Source organism: Mesoplodon mirus (genome assembly GCF_964341445.2).
Source record: "Mesoplodon mirus genome assembly, chromosome: 15".
Lineage (NCBI taxonomy): Eukaryota > Metazoa > Chordata > Mammalia > Artiodactyla > Ziphiidae > Mesoplodon > Mesoplodon mirus.
In genome coordinates, this window is record NC_138991.1 from 10,356,153 (window position 1) to 10,376,265 (window position 20,113).

General features: G+C 49.6%; 1 protein-coding gene across 6 annotated transcripts in view; it reads left to right on the top strand.

Moving 5' to 3' along the window:
• Positions 1 to 20,113, top strand: part of NFATC2 (nuclear factor of activated T cells 2) — a 160,699-nt gene that overhangs the window by 97,346 nt on the left and 43,240 nt on the right. For all 6 annotated transcript variants that reach the window (XM_082600579.1, XM_082600578.1, XM_082600576.1 and 3 more), the window contains 3 exons: positions 14,048 to 14,103; positions 14,783 to 14,909; positions 17,101 to 17,790. In XM_082600579.1, the coding sequence (XP_082456705.1) occupies positions 14,048 to 14,103; positions 14,783 to 14,909; positions 17,101 to 17,790 (873 nt within the window). The remainder of the gene's footprint in view (positions 1 to 14,047; positions 14,104 to 14,782; positions 14,910 to 17,100; positions 17,791 to 20,113) is intronic.

Sequence of the window (20,113 nt, forward strand, 5' to 3'; positions counted from 1 at the left end):
TAGTATCTGCAAGAGATTGGTGCCAGGATCTCCGTGGATACCAAACTCTGCAAATGCTCAAGTCCTTTGTATACAGTGATGTAGTATTTGCATAGAAGCTATGCACATCCTCTCATGTACTTTAAATCACTCTAGGTTACTTATAAGACCTAATACCAGGTAAATGCTATGTAAATAGTTGCCAGTGAATGGCAAATTCAAGTTTTGCTTTTTGGAACTTTCTGGAATTTTTTTTTTGGAATATTTTTATCTGTGGTTGGTTGGATCCATGGATGTGGAACCTGTGGATTTGGAGGGCCAACTGTATATAGTAAGTGCTTGATATGTATTAGCTAATGCTGTTTGTTATTGTTATTTCCTAGGGTTGAGGCCTACATGTGGTGTCGTGGATTCAAGGGGCATGCACATTTTTAAGTGTCTTGATACATTTTGGAGGAGACTTTGTCAGGCGGCGGAACAGCAGTCTCGTGGCAAGAAGTTACTAGGCTCTCATGAGACAGAGAGCAAACCTGTGTGGCTGGAGTAGAGGCTGGTTATCACCAGGAAGTGCTTTGATGAGCAGGCGAAGCCCAGAGCAGAGAGGTCTCCTGATGCCAGGTAGAGACACGGCTTGGTTTAGTCTGCACATGAGTAAGGTAACAGGGAGTCATGGTGGGTTCTTGAGCAGGAGAGGGGCATGAAATGTAAATGGCCAAGTAAACATTACCTGACGGATCCTCAGGCCCAGGAAGTTATCCTGCTGGCCTTCTGCTGACTTTCACAAGAAGTGTATGGCTTCAAGGCACCTTATTGGCAGAGGGGAAATGCTAGTAATATATAGACATCTTGTTCTCTGTGTCCAGGTTGGCAGTCTCCTTGAGGGGCTGCTGGAAGTGTGCAGGGATTGGCTTGGAGGCCAGGTGCTACCAAGTTCCTTGTGGAGTTAGGAGCCAGACAGCTTTAAACTGTCTAGGGAGCTTGTGAGGCTACTTGTGAGGCTACTCAAGGGCCTCCAATAGGTATTTGCCGGCTGGATGGCTGGATGGCTGGAAGGCATTTACTCTCTAGCTTTCCTTCTCTTGGTTTCAGAAGAAATTTCAGTTTACCTCTTGAAGGGAGGAAAACCCAGAGTCTGTTTCAACTTTGAAAAATTGCATGTTAATAAGAAGAGGGATGATAATAGTTTTCTCTGGTTGAATGCTGTCTGTGGGCGGGCCCTTTGCCTGCCGCGCTCTGCATCTTGTCTCATCTAACCGGACACCCGCGGGAGGCAGGTGGCTAAGCGTGGAGAAGTTAGGGGACTCACCTGCAGATAATACAACATCGTTCTGTTGTTCAGTTTCCCTGGACCTCAGGTTCCAGTGAGCGAGTTAATAACGGTCTTGCCCTCCCAGAGTTAAACGCATAAGCAAGCAGCAGGCACTCAGCACATCGGGCGTGCCTGTGGGGTGTTTGTTGTTATTTTTACGGTTTCTCCAGTATTCTCATTGCTTAGGCCATAGACATTGTTTATTGGACACACACTGCCCCAGTGCAGGCCTGGCAGGCAGACTTTGGGAGGCTGTAAGCTGCAGTGGTTACCAGCATAGCTCTGAGGTCAGACGGCCTGGGTCGAACCCCTGATCTGCGTTTGGTAGCTTTGTCATCCTGGGTAAGTCGTGTCACCTCTCTGAGCCAATATTTCCTCTTTTGTAAAATACAGATGATTTACTTCACTTGAGAGACAAGAAGATTAAATGAGATGATACAGATTAGGCTCTTTGCATAGAGCTTGGCACATTATAGATGCTCATTAAATGTCAGCTTTTATTATTATTCTCATCATCATCATCATATCTTGGCTGTGGAAAGACAAGGATGGGTACGATTTTATCTCATGGAACCAAGAGACATTGAAGAACAAGAATAAGTAATAATAAACTATGTGCCAGGCCTTGTTCTAAGCACTTTATATGCATAAACAATCTGATTCCTCATGGCAGCCCTACAAGATAGCTATTTTCTGATGAGAGACTGAACACAGAGAGGTTAAATAACTTATTGAAGATCACACAGCTGGTAAATGGCAGTGCTGGGTTGGCCCCTAGGAAGCCTGGCTCAAGCATCTGTAGCTATTCTACTTTGAAAAAGCTCAGAACCAGGTTAATTTGTCTGAAGATCCTTTAGCTGCTCTGAGCCACTGACTTGAACCATCTTGTGGTGAGATAGACTCTTGAATTCTGCAGCAAGTCACTGAGGCCAGGTAGGTCCATTTAGGACTGTGGCGTGTCTAACGTGCAGGAACCTGGGGTGAATACGGTTCCTGGATCGATGCCAACAGACAAGCCGGGGTGTCTGAGGTGTCCCTGGGCCCTCAGAGAAGTGGTGGGCTTCTCTGGTGGGATATCTGGCTCCGGGTGGCTCCGACAGACAGGGGGGGGAATTGCCTTGTGTTTGCAGGGAGCCGGTCCTGCTCTTTTGACCCCAAGAACTTGCCTCCCAGCCCAGGACTGCCTTCTGCAGGGGGAATCCCTGTTGCTCAACTTCTTTTTTCCAAAACGCAGCCCCGTTCCCATCTCCATGGACAGTTTGGCCAGCAGGGCCGCTGCGAGGTGGGGCGGAGTGGAACAGTTGAAGTTTTCCAAGGAAGGGGAACCCCAGCTGGTTCCCACATTAAGGAAAGGTGGACAGCCTCCTGGGCTAATCTTAGCCCCCTTGTTGGGTCATCGGCACCACCAGCTCCAGAGTTCTTTTTATAGCCGTCGACTGAGATGGAATTGGCAGTTTCCACTCCAGCAGGATGACAAATTGGAGGACGGTGGAAAAACAGTAGGAGAGGGGTAGCGTGGTGTTTCTTGAGTTAGAAAAGCTCGGTGTTTTGGAAAATGGCATCTTATTTATAGCAGCAGTAATAATAATGATTATTATATTGTTTTTATTACCATTTTGAATCATTTGAATGACTTCCAAGAGCCCGTACGTGCTGGCCCTTGCCCGTCTCTCTGATTTCAGCTTTTGTGATTCGCCCTCTTGCTCCTGTGGCTGTAGCTACACCGTCTTCATCCTGTCCTCAAACGCCCCACACACCTTTCTGCCACAGGACCTTTGCTTTTGCTGTTTCCTCATGGGTTGTGGCCTCCTACTCCTCCAAGTCTCAGCTCAGGGTGACTTTCTTAAGGAGCCCCTCCTTGACCAACTGCTCTGAAGTTGTTCAGCCTCCGCCACAGCCCCGTCCCTCTCTGTCCCATTGCCCTGCCCTGTTTTCCCAGTAGTACGCAGCTCTACTGGAATCATCTTGTCTCTGATGCCTCCCACGTCAGACTTCCTTGAGGACGGCGACTCGGTGTTTGCTGCCGTATATGCAGCATCCAGAACAGCCCCTCGCACTTAGTAGGTTCTGATACATATTGTTGAGTGAATGTGTCCTCTCCTTTAATAGTCACCCTGGCCCCAAGAGGCAGGTGCATTACCCCCATTTTACAGATGAGACAACCGAGGCTCACAGAGGTCAAGCCATGGGCCCCAGCTCAGCTCACAGCAGGTAACAGAGCTGGAATCCCAGGCAACATTTATCATCAATCCCCAAGGAATCTCTCTAGTCACATCCAAGAGGACAAAGAGGAACCCAACAGAACGATCAGCATCTTTCCTATTTACCATTTTCAGTCATTGCTGAAAAGCCTTTATATATTCTGTGAAATTTTAAAAATGTGTAACCTTCTAGGCGAAGGTCACGCCGGGAAGTCCAGGCTGTTCCTGACTTCAGCTGGTAACCCTGGCGCCCGGCCACCCAGGCCTCAGGCGGAGTCGGGGGTCCCAGCAAAACATTGCAAAACAGGAAAAAATCTAAGGACACAAAAATAAAAGTGATGTGGCAGCGGAAACCGGGTTGCCATGGCTTTGAGCGACTCGCTGCGCCTGGGTGGGATCCAATGTTTTGGAAGGTTCCTCCACATGACACAGGGTTTTGGAATTTTTCAGCTGGTAAATCTTTCTTAATTCAGGCCCCCGGCCCCAGCCAAGTAGCTCCCTGGCTCTCTGTGTCCCGCGGGGGCGTAGGTTGGAAACTTGCCCGCGTCGGATTACTCAGCTTTGAAACTTAAATTGTTTGAAGAGAACTTGTGTTTTGTTTTGTTGGACGATTTTCTGGACCACTCTGATGGCAGAGGCCCCTATCACCTGTTGAGAGGGCAAATTGATTTTTTAGAAAGGAGGCGTGGGTGGTGGAATTCCCTCTTTCCCACTGAGTCATCATATCCTAATGTGAATCATTTTATGACTTGGAGGTTCCCAAAGGTTGTATTTTGAGCTTTGTTTAATAAATACAAATGCATATGCTTAAAATAAATTTTTTTTGCTAAATTAAGTACTTTTCCATGAATTAGTGCCCTGGAAACATTGGAACTCGCTTAGAGAAGACACCTCCTCTTCCCACCTGTTTTTCTCCGTGGGTTGGGCTTCACCTGGTCTGGTGTCTTCTGAAACACTTGACCTCGTCTGGGAGTCTCTCTGCCTTGGTCTTCCCTCTGGGAAAGGTCAGACTCCAAGCTGGGCTTGCCCATGACTAAGGCTCTGTAGACCTTTGCCCTTGATGACTCACGTCCACGGTGTCACTGGCCCCCGGAGCTGGAGCCCACCCCTTACACACAGCTGGCTGGGACACAGAGCTTTCCTCCAAAGACAGAGGCCAGATCGCCCCTCGGGAGCCCCACTGGAGATAGAGAAAATGGTCTTATTTTCAGAGGGCTGAATATTTGTCCAAACTTCAGTCCTCTTGCTTGTGAGAACAGACTTTGGTGTGAAAGGATCCTGCTGTTTAAATGCCTGAAAAAGGACACAGAGAAATGTTTTCTAATTAACTCGGGTCCTAATGTTTCCACCATCAGAAATTGTTCTTGGAGCCAACAGACGTTCTGTAATTTGCAATTAGGCTGGAATTTCCACCTCCATCGAGAAAATCATGATATCTTTTATTAATGAATGGTCTGACACCCTCTTGTGTTATTATTATTTTTTCCCCTACAGTTGTGGTTGCATACTTTTTTTTTTTAAAGTAAAAATTGTATGTATTTAAGGGGTCAGCAGGCTGGATTTTGGATCATCCAGCAGATTTGGCTTGAAGCCTGGATAGGCCTCATATTATGTGCTTTGGGACTTAGTTTCCCCATCTCTAAAATGGTGTTGGTGATATTTCAGCAATAAAAGGAGATCAAGGATCTGAAAGTGTCGGGCCATAGGAGGTGCCCAGACAATGTCAGCTGACCTTCCATATGTCCTCTGGGAGCTCAGTTTACTTAACAGGGAGTGGGGAAGGCAGGCCTGTGTTGGTTTCTTGTCTGGGAGAAGAGTCCCTCCTGGCACGGGTGGGTCTCTCCCCTCCTCTCAGCCCCGAGCCTTCAGACTCCTGCTGTCGCACCCGATACAGTGGAGGGAACATGACTAATGGCCCTCCCGCGGCCCCATCTTACAGATGGGAAGCCAACTCACCGAGGGAGATTGGCAGACTTCCTTGAGATGACAGGGCACGTCAGAGGAAGGGGGGGGCCCCAAACTCCCACTTCCCGGTTCCCAGGATGACTGTGTGAGCTGGTGTGGGACATCTAGAGATGACAGCCCATTGCTGAGAAGAGGTGCCCCTGGAGTCATGAAAGCTGAGCTGAGATCCGGCCTCTATGTAAATGACCTGTTGTTGCTCTTTTAGCCTCACTCCTCTGGTCACTCAGCCCCCAGGACTTCCGTAGTTGCTCCCCAGATGTTTATTAAACCCCTACTGTGTGCAGGTTCTATGCCAGGCACTGGGGGCATATGACATACGAGATCCCTGCCCTCAGGGGGTGGACAGTCTGAAACTTGTTTATAAGCAGGTCACTTTGAGACAGGGCGAGTGCTGTGAAGACAGGGAAACCAGTCCTAGGAGCAAGAGCAAAGGGGCTGGAAGTTAACAGAAAAATATAGGATGCTAAGTTAATTTCAAATCTCAAGCAGTGCATTTCTTTAGTATGAGTATGTCCTTTGCAGTGGCACAGAGCTTGGGACAAACTGGTAGTTAAAAGAGTATTCATCATTTTCTGAAATTCAAATTTAACTGAACCATCTGTATTTTTATTTATTAAATCTGGCAACCATGGACAGTGCAGTCAGGGAAGCCTTCCCTGAAGAGGTGGCTTTGAGCAGAGCCCTAAAGGCGGGAAAGAGGGAGCCATGTGGATGGTCAGAAGAGTGTCCAGGGCAGAAGGAACTGCCCTGTGCCAGGGTCTCAGCATGGGGATGAGCTTGGGGTGTTTGGGGAACTGAAAGCAGACCCAGGCGGCTGGTGCAGGGTGAGAGTGAGCGGGAGTGTGACACCAGTCAAGCCTGGAGAGGTCGCAAAGGAGGGGGGGCGGTCAGGTCATGCTGGGCCATGTAGGCGTGGCGAGGAGTTTGGATTTCATTCCAAAAGCGAGTAGCTCTTGGAGGCTTTTAAGCAGGGGGGTGTCATGATGTCATTTACATTTTTAAGGTTGCTCTGGCAATCTGGATGGAGAATGGTCTTTGGGGGTTGGGTGCGGGGACAAGTGGAAGCTGGGAGGTGACTGAGCAGCCGCTGCAGTTGTGCAGGTGGGGGACAGGGCAGGTAAGCCCACCAGGAAGTGGCGGGGCAGGAGGAGAGGGGGAGGTGTGGGAATCAAGGCACTCCGCTCCAGCTCTCAGGAAATACACAGGGGCAGTGGTACCATTTCGGGTGGGGGAGATCCTAACTAAGGGGCCACTCCCGATCCCCCCATCTGCTGGGCTCATTAAGCCCGTGCATCCAGGGAGCATGCGTTTTTCTGCTAGTTAGCAGTGGTAAAGAGCAGACTGAAATGACTTCGACCATCTTCATGTAGCTAATTTTAAAAAGCAGGGCCAGGCCTGGGAAGCGTCGTCACACACAGTTTCCTAACCCAAGCAGACACTTTGATTTCCTCTCCGTTTGCCTCGAGCCCAGTGGCACGCTCACGGCCCCAGTGAGGACGGATTTGCTTTCCTCTTCCTGAAAGCGTGCGCGTTTCTGCTGTGAGTGCTGACACGAGCCCGTTGCTGACACGAGGCTGACTGCTAAGGCTCTAGCCCGGATCCATCGCCAGCCCTGCTGCTTCCTGCTGCTTTGCTCCATCGTAGGGTTCAAGAGCTGCCTGCAAAGAGAATCCACTCAGCAAACCCAAGTATAGGGGCCATCCATCCACAGACGCACTGGCTATTGAGGCATGTTCCCCTGGCACTGCGGCCAAGTTGAAACAAAGGCTGTGGTGTTACTTGGGCCATGCGCTTCCTCCCACCCCATTTTTTTTTCTCTTGCAGAGTCTTGCTAAGTCTTCTCTAGACCCAACCTCTTTGCCCAAAGAAATTGGCTCTTTTCTCTTCGCCTCTGAGTAAAGGCTTGGAAGAGCCTATTTTGTGCTGGCTGCCAGCCCGTGTTAATTTAGGACAGGGGAAGTTTGCCCGAACATCTGCTTGAAAGACCGAAGTCCTTTATTTCATCTCAGCCAGAGCAGGAGAAGCAGACTTGGTCTTCTTGAGCCTCTTCTGTTCTGGGCAGGTTTTCCAAGTCCCAGACCTGGGGTAGGGATCGGGGGAGGTGGATTATCTTGAACTCGGGCTGAGTGGCTCTGGTTGAGTTTGATTTCTTGTCTGCATCTGTACTCCAGGCTCATTCCTTCTCAGTCTGTTCACAGAAAGGACACTTCAACAAGGGTTCAGTGATTTCTCTTTGTGGGGTCTTTTTGCTGGAGAGGCCAGTGGTCAGACATTTCCTGAGCTCTGGCTGTGGGCTGAGCACTGGGGAATATGAGGTCAGTTTGTTCATTTAGTCCACCATTGTTTATTGAGCATCTATTAAGGGCCAGACACGTAGTGCTGGGGAGAAAGCCGAGAACAAGACCACCATGTGGCCCTGCTCTCCGGGAGCCCCCAGCCTAGCAGGAGAGAGAGATGGAAAACCAGTGGGCTGATAAAATGATGTCAGAGAGTGGAAGGTAGGAGAAGAAAATTACAGAGGATGGGGGGACCTCCCTGAGCCGGACCTGAAGGATGGGGAGGCACTGGTCCTGGTGAGGTATGGAGAAGGGCAGGCATGGTTGTTGGAGGGGATAGAGGAGGCCAGTGTATCCGGAGCTGAGTCGGGGGTCGGAAGCTGAGGAAGGAGGCAGTGTCCCCATCCCAGCAGAGGTGAGGAACCTTGAATCCATTTCTCTTTGAGCTCCTGTGGGACCCAGGGCCCTGCCTCTTTGTCTGGGGGCCACTGAGGGCAAGAGGGCACGTGTGGCTTGTGTCAAGGCCCCAGCAGCCTGCAGGGGGCCTGCTGTGCTGTAGGAGCTTAATCCACACTGGTGGTCCATGCCCAGCCTCCCTCTAAGATCGTGGCCCCCGGGGGCTCCTGGGAGATAGACAAATCAACAGGCAGTTGCAATATACTTTTTTCTTAAGAGAAAAACTTTATTTTAAAAATGCACATCAATTAAAATCGCCCATAATTCTACCATGTTTCTTGAATCACGTGAAGGAAGGCGTGAAGGTCTCACCTCATCCATCCAGTCCCAGGCGTGGAGTTGTGACTATCCAGGCAGCTTGGGGCACAGGTTCCTTAAGCATAAGCAGAGATGTTTATAGACTCAACAAAGTGACGTCATGCCTCATGTACTAGTCTGCTACACTTTAAAAATTCTGCTTTTAGGACTTCCCTGATTAGGAATCTTCCCAAGGGTTAAGAATCTGCCTGCCAGTGCAGGGGACATGGATTCAGTCCCTGGTCCGGGAAGATCCCACATGCTGCGGAGCAACTAAGCCCGTGCGCCACAACTACTGAAGCCCACGTGCCCTAGGGGCGGTGTGCCACAACTACTGAGCCCACGTGCCACAACTACTGAAGCCCGCATGCCTAAAGCCTGTGCTCCACAACAGGAGAAGCCACCACAATGAGAAGCCCACGCACCACAACAAAGAGTAGCCTCTGCTCGCTGCAACTAGAGAAAGCCCGTGCACAGCAACGAAGACCCAACGCAGCCAAAAAAAAAAGAAATAAGAAAAAAAATTCTGCTTTTTAATATAGCAGGGATGCATCTCTAGGTCAGAAAACATGACCGTCCTTATTTGAAGATATTTCTATACCTGATATTCCATACCGAGTATGGATGGCCCATGATCGATTCAATCTGTCCCTATCAATGAATACTTTCTATGGCCATTTTATTTATTTGCAATGAGAAGTGTAATGCAAAGGACTGAAACGAGAAGCTGTGATACCCACCAGAATACTGGGGTCAAGATGGCCAGCCAATTCTTTCTCCTTAAGGTTGGACCTACGTGAGATACCAAATTCTAAAATAATAATAGTGCGAACAGCACTCACTATGGGCTGAGCATTTTGCTAAGGATTTTACGTATAATTTCTATTTGAATTCTTATGACAGCTCTTCGAAGTCAAGAAATTAAGTTTATTGTCTGGCCTATGAGGAAATTGAGGCACAGAGGTTAAGATACCATTCAAGGGCCACACAGCAAGTAAATGGCCATGATGGGACTTGAACCCAGACAGAGTGACATCAGGCTGAGTCCTGCCAGCATTTACTGTGAATTCCACTGCCTCCTGGAAGCTCCATTCAGAGGATGGGATTAGTATGTTCTCTTGGTGAAACCCAGAACCTATGAGCTGGGATTTCATGTGGGGTGGGGGAATGGAAGAAGAGCCCAGGAAAATGGCCTTGAGGTATTTTGTAAGCCGCACGCTCCCCTTAGAGACCAGCCCCCTTGGTGTGTCTTCCATATGCTATATAGCATCAAGGACGCAACGGCGGCTTTCACTTCCCGTTGAGGGCTTGTTTGTTCAGAGCGGAGTGCAGGGACCACGGGAGATACACAGCCAGGCTAGATGCCTGAAGCTGCCCTTGGGGCTTTTAAAAAGTTGAGATAATGGTGTAAACACCCCTTTTTGAAAGGAAAGAAACTCAGGCACCATGCCACCTGTCTCCTGTAACAGACATTGTCCTTTTGTAAATTCCCTCCAGCCCATGCCTGCCCGCAAATGTATTTATAACTGCGATCAGAGAATGTTTTTTATTATTTTCTGATTGAAAAATGCTTGTGTTTTGTTTTCAGTCGTGGAACAAATGCAAAAAAAGATAAAGGAGCCAATATTTATATCATCTGTTGCTGCTGGCCCTGCTGCTAATGCTTGCCAATGTCTGTTGAATGTTTATACTCTGTCTGGGTCTCTTCTCTTGGAATGAACCTGTGATGTGTAGGTGCTGTGATTATCCCCGTATTTTGGATAAGAGACGGAGAGGTAAAGTAGCTTATCCCAGCTCACACAGCTAATTCCAACACAAGGAGGAATTCAAAGCTGGGTCTGTCTGCTCCGGAGTTCGGGGTATGTAGGATAAAACGGAGAGCGTTCTGGTGACCCATAGAGGGGAAGTCTGTCCTGGCCACGGAACACGCCCGAGAAGGCTGGGGGCTACAGTAAACGTGTCGCTGGGGGACGCTGGGGTGAGTAGGCATTTCCTTCTAAACCCCACAGGCTGCTTTCCTGGGCTGACATCTGGAGCTTGGGATGTGGCCGCCTGGCTGCCAGGCTGGAGCTCGGGGGGTGGCGGTGGGAGGGCTTCTCAGCGAGCGGGTCGGGGGACGACCCTCTGCGGCCCACGCTGGGAGCCCTGTGTCGACGCACCGGGGCCCTTGCTGGGCTGCATGGTGGCCAAGGGCCTCCTGGGCACGTGGTTCTGGTTTTGAAGCAAAGAGAAGGTCAGGTCCTTGGAGCAAGGGGCCTGTGGTCCAGGAGGAAGGGAGGCGAGTTCTCCTGTCCTGACAGATAGGAAAGGGCCGGGGGTCTTTGTTTTTTTTGGGGCGGGGGGCGGTATACAGCAGCGGAGTGGGACGCTGCCTGAGATGATATTGGGCAGTGGCTTCTTCTGGCCAAAATGTCGTACAGTCCTGAGAGAACCTCGGGCACATCCCAGTGGAGGGCCTTTCTGCAGAACCCTGACAAGTTCCCCTCGTCACGGTGTGGGGAGAGGTACCTGTCTCTCAAAGGTCCACTAAGGTAGGGCCTGGAAAGTAGATGGGAGACGAGCGGGCCAGGGCAGGGGCTGTGGTGAAGTGGTGCCTGCAGCGCCATCCGGAGAGGCCACTGTGGTCCAGTTCCTGTCGGGGGTGCCCAGAACGGCCAGATCATCTGAATTTTGTTTTTTTTTTTTCAGGAGCAAAAACTTCATTTTCTGGTGAAATCTCATTTTGAAATGGCAGCAGCTAGTTAAAAAGCCGCTAAGCCACTCTATAGGCCACAAAACAAGCCAGAGGTCTGGGGTGAGGCCAACTGGCTTTTAAAAAAAGTAGTAGGAGGGGTGAGAATGGTGCCCCAAGGGGCTGGAACGGAGGCAGGAGCAAGGTGGGGCAGGGCCTTCAAGGCCGCCGTGGGATTTTAGATGGTATTTCTGGAGGCACAGGGGAAGCAGGGAAAGGTTTGAGAAGATGTGCGTGAACCTATGCGGTGGATGCGACGTAAAAAGATCGTCCCTATGTAGGACCTTTCTCCAGCCTCCCAGGAAGCTGGCATCTTCTCTCTGCTTAGTAACCTTGAGCTTCTTTCCTTGAAAGCATTCCCTTTGTTATTGGACTGTTCTAGTTGTTGGTTTAATAACTGTCTACCGCGTGTCTCTGGACAACCCCCCTTCCTTCTTTGGGCCTCAGTTTCCCTATCTGATGGTGTTTGGCTGGCTAATTTTTAAGGCTACTGTCTAGCACCTGTACCTAGAATTCTATGGCTGTTGCTGGGTGGCGTTTTGTGTATTATGTACGCTCACCGGAGATGGAGACAAGTGTGAAATTTGGGCAGAAGGGCTCCTTTCCATGTCTCTTGGGTCCTTAGACCAGGGGAAGGGACCTTGAGGACTCTCCTCATGGTGACACCCTTTCATCACACCGTCATTTTGTATTTTCTATGCTTCATCTCCCACTTATTGACGTGAGTCAAGGAAGAGAGCTGGGTGGCAGCTTTATGGACCCAGCGTAATACTTCCCAATCACGTTTCTGGGTACTTCTCCCTCTCTCCTCCCAATTTTGAGACATGAAAATGGTCCTTTCTCTTCTAAGTGAGTGACGCTCATACATGGTAATGAACCAGACCCAAAGAGCCATGGTGCCATCAATGGCAGAACTCAATTCAGCCACTGAGAGGCTAGGGGGAGGGTGACACACCAGACGTCGACATGCTGTTCATTTCCTCAATTAATTTATTACTTGATCTTCTGACTTAGAGCTTGCACTGCAGTTAGTGAATAGAGACGTGGTTTTTTGATGAGGACCTGTGCCTAGCTCGTACCACCACCTGAGAGGGGGACACGTGTCTCTGTTGGATGACCTTTGACCTGTCTTTGATAAAGAAATGAGGATTTTCTCTGAAGAGTTCTGTCCCGGGCTTTACACACTGGAAATACCCTATCTTGATGACTTCACTTCAAATTCCTTGACATCTATCCGTCTATCCTTTCTTGCTTCCTTCTGAGCAGTGGCTGGTGTCAGCTCCTGGCTTTATCCTGGACCCATCAGCAGCCTTTGGAGCTGCTGACACTTTTGTGTGCTCTGATGTGAGATGTTTACTGGGCACCTACAGTATGTTGGGTTCTGGGGAGACCGTGACAGCTATAACTTGGTCCCTCCCTCAGGGATCTCACACCATAGTGAGAGTTGGTACACCAACCATGTTTTCCTCTTCCCTTTGGACATAAACCTGTGTCTTCCTTAGTCATTTCAGGGATTGCACTGAATAGAACTGTAAGGCCAAGACTTGCAGACTGACTTGTTGGGGAAGGCTCCAACTGGCTCAGTGCTTGTTCTTTCTTCAGATCATCTAGATTGCATTAGCTCTGGTAACAATCGCAATGTCTTTTGTTAGTTATTATTTTGGGAAATATGTCCTATACAAGTTCAAATAATGCTTAGAAACCAGATTTCTTTGGGTGAACCTTAAGAGCCGAGACTATATGGGTTCAAATCTAACCTATCACAGAGGCTGCTAATAGTCCTGACAAAGAGGCGGGACTCTTTGGCTAAATGTCGGGACATGATACATACCCAGCCCACCTTGGAGAGTTAATGCTGCACCTGAGCAGATTAAAGGCTCTGAGAAATCCTGCAGTAAAGAAACCCACTTGACTCTGACTCCGCCTTTTCCAAATTCTTACTAGCTGGTAGAACTTGCTTTCCTTTCTCATAAACCCATTTAATATTCTTCAGAGCGAGTGTTCCACAGAACACCCTGGAAACACTTGTGGAAATGATTTGTTTCAGCCGAAAACTGCCACTGGCCGATGTAGGTGGTCAGCAAAAAAAATCTATTATTTGCAAATGCAGAGTTTTGTTTGGCCCAACTTGTTGGCCCCGAATTGGGGAACCAGTGCCCTGCTCCAGGGGAGGAGGGTTTACCCCTGAGCAAACCTCTCAGCGCCTGTTGTAATGAGTCACATGAGAGCCAGGCTCTCTGTTGACTGAAAGGTGAAGGGTGGGTGCCTGTGTTTCCACTCACTCCAAGGCCTCACGAGCCAGGACATTGTTTAAGCCTCTTAGGACAGAATATGCAAGCCACCTGTGTTCTCAGACAATGAAGAAGTCATGTCTGGGACAGCCAGGGATCTGTAATGGGGCCCCTGTGACAGTCTTGGCATATGCAGAGTGTTTTGGAAATAGTCTTTGGTTGAACAAAGCGTATTAGAAAGCAAAGCGTATAACAATACTTGTTTTTTTTTTTTAAAAGAAAGAAAGATATGTAGACATTCAAATATAGAGAAAAAAGATAACAGTATTGGGACGATGGGCAATTTCTATTTTTTCCTTATCTTGTGTTGTTGCCCAGTTTTCTGTTGTCAAGGTGCCTTCTCTTTGCAAAAAGAAATATGCATTTATAGAAATAAAAATACATGTATGTACATATATGCATACATAATGCAAACGCGCAGGTGTACTTTACTGAAATCATCTAACACGTAAGCCAAGATATATGTAAGTTGGTGAGTTTTTGTCTTAAATTCTCGGTTGCTAATAGTTCCTTCAAAGTCTGTCATTTTTAAATTTTTCCAGATGGGCAGCAGATTTGGGAGATGGAGGCCACGGTGGATAAAGACAAGAGCCAGCCTGTAAGCACGCGGCCGCGACGACCGGACGCCCTGTCCTCCCCTCCCCCACCTCCCTCGCGCTCTCTTTCCCTCTTTTTTCCCCTTCCTTCATCAAAGTCCCAGTGCTTTGGACCTAAAAGGCACTCAGTGGGTATTGAATTGATGAATGAATTACACGTTTATTGAGCACCACGCCCTTTTGATTTGTAGCAGTGACATCTTCATATACCTTGATAGAGTAAGTGGTAAGTCTTTCTTCGCTGCAGCTGAAAAGTCAACTTCCCCTTAATTAGAATTTTGCCTGTAAATGTACAGAACATGTCACGAGTCCTTTTACTTTTATTTGTTTCTTTATTTTTATTGAAGTATAATTGAGTTACAATATTGTGTTTGTTTCAGTTGTACAACAAAGTGATTCGGTTATGTATATGTATATATCAGTATTCTTCTTTTAAACATTCTTTTCCATTATAGGTTATTACAAGATATTGAATATAGTTCCCTGGGCTATACAGTCATTCCTTGTTGTTTATCTGTTTTATACTGAATATGTGGTAGTGTGCATCTGTTAATCCCATACTCCCAGTTTATCCCTCCCCACCACGAGTCCTTCTAGATGGGCCGGCTCACTCTGCTTAGGACCTCGGATGGCAATTTAGATGTGGTTGCAGTTAACTTATTGACAACTCCTTTCTTTCAGAACATGCTTTTCGTTGAGATCCCTGAGTATCGGAACAAGCACATTCGGACATCAGTGAAGGTGAACTTCTACGTCATTAACGGGAAAAGAAAACGGAGTCAGCCGCAGCACTTTACCTACCACCCAGGTAAGCAGTTCTCTCCGAAGGCCCCCTGTGTGTGGAGAGGCAGCGTCGGCATCTGGGTGAGGATGCACGCGATCTGCTGGGTGACTAGGGCAGGTCTGAGCCTCAGTTTCCTCATCTGTCAAATGGCACCTTCCTTATAAGAGTTACGTAAATCAAATGCACGTAAAGTGCTTAGGATGGCGCACATCAACAATATTAACTATTGTCGTCATTAATCTTTTCTTGCGAGGGCAGAATAATAATGGGGCACACGTAGACTTGTTCACCAGAAGGTGGCAAAGCTGATGACTCCTATCCCTGTTTTAGATTTGATCACAATAGGGGTAGAAGGTGAATATGCCCTAAAATGTGGCATCTTAGGGACCCCACAGCAGGTGGTCACCTGGTGGCCAAATGGAGCTGCTGGGCGGATAACCAGGCCAGGAGGCCTCATTCTCACAAAGCACGACAGTCCTAAGAAGGGCGACGAGAGCCATTTTGCATTCATTCATCTGTCCAGAAAATATCTGAGTGCCAGGCACTGTTTTAGCTTGGAGACACAAGAGTGGACACAACAAAAATGCCTGCCCTCCTGGAGCCGATGTTCTAACGGGGGATTCAGATGAAAGATAATACTGATGGAAGGGGATTCAGATAATAAGTAATATTGATATTACCGATATGTTGGGTTGTGGTTAAGGCTGCAGAAAGAGGCTACAGACTTCCCATGGCTGAGACAGGCCTGCCAGCAGCCTTTCCAGGAAACCTACAATCTGAGAATGTCAGCCAGGGTGTAATTTCCATCCCGTGACAGTTTCACATGGAGACTCTGGGCTGCCGGCAGCACAAAAGTGAGGGCCTGGCTTGGGTGGGGTGCGTGCGTCCACAGGTTTGTGTGGCACCATGTCCACTGTCCCACGACTGGTGTACCATGCTGCGAGTGGCAAAGGCCTAATGGGACCCAGGACTGGGGGAGAATCTCTGGGAGGGCTCTAGACCGCAGTTCAATGATCCTTTGTAACACAGAGGTTTTCAATTATGTGTCACATGCTGTCGCCCCTCCTGCGTGGCGATGAGGCCTCTCTGGGTCTGGGCATCAGCACTCACCCGCCTGAACTTGGCTCGAGTGAGAACTCGAGGCCCAGGTACCTGGAGACGGTCTTTGAGTGGCTTCCTGAGAAGTTGGAGTCAAAGCTGCGTTTTTGCTCTAGATGCTGAAACTCCTTTGCCCCCTCCAGCCCCCAGCATTTGGGACCCCCCCCCTCAATTTGATTTTGGTCCTGTCACCAATTCCTTCACTCCAGTGAAAAGAAAACTGATTCCTCAGTTCCTGGGCCTGGTGATGCTTCGGTAAAGGATGTCGGAGAAGCACGAGTTCTGGTGACTGTCCTGGGTGGGGAGAGAGGAACGGTGACCTCACCAGCACTCACGGTAGTAACAGCGACAGTAGCAACGACGGCAAGCATTGAGCACCTACTGTATGCAGTCGCTGCCTACCGTGCCCACATATCTCATTCAGTCTTGCCCACAGCCCCACGGGGTAGGTAGGATTGTTCCTGTCAGCTAGCAGATGGGGAAACTGAGGCCCAATCCAGCAGGCCCCATCCCCCCAAAGTACTGCAAAGCTAAGGAGGCCGACAGTCACCGTTTGGTCATTCCTTTGTCCAGAAAATATCTGAGTGCCGATTAAGTGCCAGGTACGGTTTTCGGTGCTGGGGATCCAGCACTGAAAAAAATCCTCCCTTTGAGGAGCTGACATTCTAGTGGGGGGTTTCAGATAATAAGTGAGCACGTAAAGTGCACAGATACTTTTGTGCACTTCTGAGTATGATGAAGGACAGCAAGCAGGGGAGGGGGGCTGGAGCTGCTAGAGCAGGAGGAGGCGGTGGAGGCATAATTTTACATCAAGCATTCTTCCCCAAGCTCTCCCTCTGGGCAAAAAGGCTGCACGAGGGCTGACACAGACCCACCAGCCACTTTTCCACTGTCAGAAAGACCTATAGTTCAAGGTCATCACCCAGGGTAAAATTTCTAACCTAAGACAATTGCACAGGGAGCCTCTTGCCCAAGGCTAATGAGTGACAGAGCCTAGACCTTTGATCCCACCTTTGTGGACTCCTAAGGCCGTGTTCCTAACCACTGTCTGCTAATCCTCTGCGCAGCCCTGTGGCACTAAGAATGGTGCACCCCGTGTGCTTTTCTCTTCTCTCAGTCCCAGCCATCAAGACAGAGCCCACCGATGAATACGACCCCACCTTGATCTGCAGCCCTGCCCACGGGGGCCTGGGGAGCCAGCCTTACTACCCACAGCACCCAATGGTGGCCGAGTCCCCCTCCTGCCTCGTGGCCACCATGGCTCCCTGCCAGCAATTCCGCTCAGGGCTCTCATCCCCCGACGCCCGCTACCAGCAGCAGAACCCAGCGGCCGTCCTCTACCAGCGCAGCAAGAGCCTGAGCCCCAGCCTGCTGGGCTACCAGCAGCCGGCCCTCATGGCCGCCCCCCTGTCCCTCACGGATGCCCACCGCTCCGTGCTAGTGCACGCTGGCTCCCAGGGCCAGAGCTCGGCCCTGCTCCACTCCAGTCCAGCCAACCAGCAGGCCTCACCGGTGATCCACTACTCGCCCACCAACCAGCAGCTGCGCTGCGGAAGCCACCAGGAGTTCCAGCACATCGTGTACTGCGAGAACTTCGCGCCCGGCACCACCAGGCCCGGCCCACCGCCTGTCAGTCAAGGTCAGAGGCTGAGCCCGGGCTCCTACCCCACGGTCATTCAGCAGCAGAATGCCACAAGCCAAAGAGCCGCCAAAAACGGACCTCCGGTCAGTGACCAAAAGGAAGTATTACCCGCGGGCGTGACAATTAAACAGGAGCAGAACTTGGACCAGACCTACTTGGATGACGGTAAGATGCTTGTTTTTCTCACTGCCCGTGAGTTTGGTGCCCCGAAGCATCTCCCCAGCAAGTTTACTGTATGGCCTGGGTATCTTCCTTCACCTGTTTGGGCCTCCGTGTCCCCCTGTTTAATTTAAGGGAGTTGAATAAGATAACCTTTAAGGCCTCACCCAACTGTGTGCATGAATCACCTCCAAGCAGGAGTTCTGGGGTGGGTGGTAGGAGCTTTAGTTGCTCCCCTACAACCATTGCAACAGAAAGAGCAAATGAGGGCACTGCCGGCCCTAGGAGTGTCCCCTGGGTCACGAACTGGGTCAGTTTAACTGCTTCCACTCTTCCCACTTGCCAGATTTAGACCAAGGACAGGGAAACAGAAAGGAAGGAAAGCTAACCTTTTATTCCCAGAAAGAAAAAAAAAATCCCGCTTTATAGCCCTCTTTTGTGTGTTTGGGGGAGGGGGATGGGGCCGGGGGAAGGAGAATCTCGTTGAAAAGTGCCTCTCTCGGAAGGGAGCATGAATGGGGGCTTGCGGGCAGGCTGCGGGCATATCTCTGCCCTGTGCCAGTGGAACAGAGCCGCGCATTGATGGGAGGGAAGCAGCGGGCTTCCGTTGAGGCGAGCCCAGCTGATGGGGTGGCTGGACCAATGAAAAGAGGCAGAGGCAGCTTTGTGTGTCTGTAGGCGCCTGAGTCTGTTGGCGGGGGGCCCAGCTGGAGGGTAGTCTTGTTGGAGTGGCCACGTGTGTGACATCGGTCTGTGATCGCAGGGAGGAAGGGCCAGTTGTGTTGGCAGGACTCACCTGGGGTCAGCCACGTGACGGTGAAGGACAGAGAGGGCGGGGCAGGCAGAGCAGCCTTCCCCTGGGGGCGCCAGAAGAAAGAAGACAGGTGGTTTGAATTTCTGAATGGGAGAAGGAAAGCCTATACCGCTGGCGGCCATCCACAGCTCCGGCCTCCCACTTTACCGGCAGTAGCATCTGATATACCCTGAAACCTCAATTATTTAGGAAAATGTCCTCTCAGGAGCCCAGCCAAGAAGTAGGAAGTAAGGCAGAAAGCTTCAAAATAGCCACAGTAGTTATCACAAAGACCAGGTGCTAGTTTCAGACACTCCCGTGGCAGGGATCCTTTGGTGCTCACTCGGAGACTGTTGACTTTTCCTTTATGCAAAGTTTTGACGATCTGGGTTATCTAGGGGTTCGGTGACTTCTTGTAGTTTCCATGTCCTCTCTCTAGTAAAACAGTCTTTCAAAAACTTCCCCCAAATGCATCCAGCAAAGATGCTCAGAGCCACTTAGTATAGGGTCAGACTGCCCCACGTGCCTTACAGGGCTGACCTCAAGGCATTGCTGAGTTAATAATTGATCTGTCTAGTCCTGAATAATCAAACACAGGTTGAGGTCGGGGCACTGTGCTCCATTTTAAAAGAGACACCAAGGTGTCATCCACTTTTGAACAATTTACACCCAAAATGGTGAAGATAAAGTTTTGGTGCTTAGCTGAAAGGGGGTTTTCATGTAGAAAATTCAACTAATGCAGAATGCCTTACCCGAGCGAGAGGGTAAATGGAATGGGGCTGTAACTGGAACCTCTCTCCACGTGTGCGCTCAGGGGCTGGATCAGGGCAGAGGTGCTTCATAAATAAACGATGCCAGAGCAAGGACTGGCACTCTCCCCCGTGGACTCTGTCTGGCGCTGGTTTAGTCTCTAGCGTGAGAAATGTGCCAGTCCCTACCCCTCCCCCTGTCCATCATCCCCCATTGTAGACCAGTGGTGAGCATCTCGGGTAGAGAATGGGAGTCCATCCGTAATTGTCTGTGATTCATCAGATTCCAAGTGGGCCTCACATGGTCATGAGTAACCTTTAAGTATCTGTTGTAGCCCCTGACAGAAGTTTGTGTTACGGAGAAAGCAGCTGAGAATGGAGACCCTCTGGGGCCTCCTAAGTGTCTTTCTGAACACAGGCAGGTTCAAGGTCGTGGTGAGGGAGATCTCCCAGAGGGTCAGTAACACGAGTCAGCTCTAAGCCTGTCTCTGAGAAACGAGATAGTGAACTTGCTTCTCCTGGTGGAGACTTTTCTTAAGTACATTCTCCATAAGCCCAGTTCCCTGGGATTTTAGGAGGTATTCTCTGAAATGAGGGTTCTGTGGCTGAGAAAGCAAAAAGTACTTGATAAAACCAAGTTTTTAAAAACCTTGTTTACTATAGGACTTCTCAGAGCCTTTACTGAGCTAGTGGACATATCAATCTCTGAAACGAGGGGGAGGTAGCACTTGCCAGAATTACTTGATCACCCTCACAACTCCAGGGGGTGCTGTTCACATTGTATTTG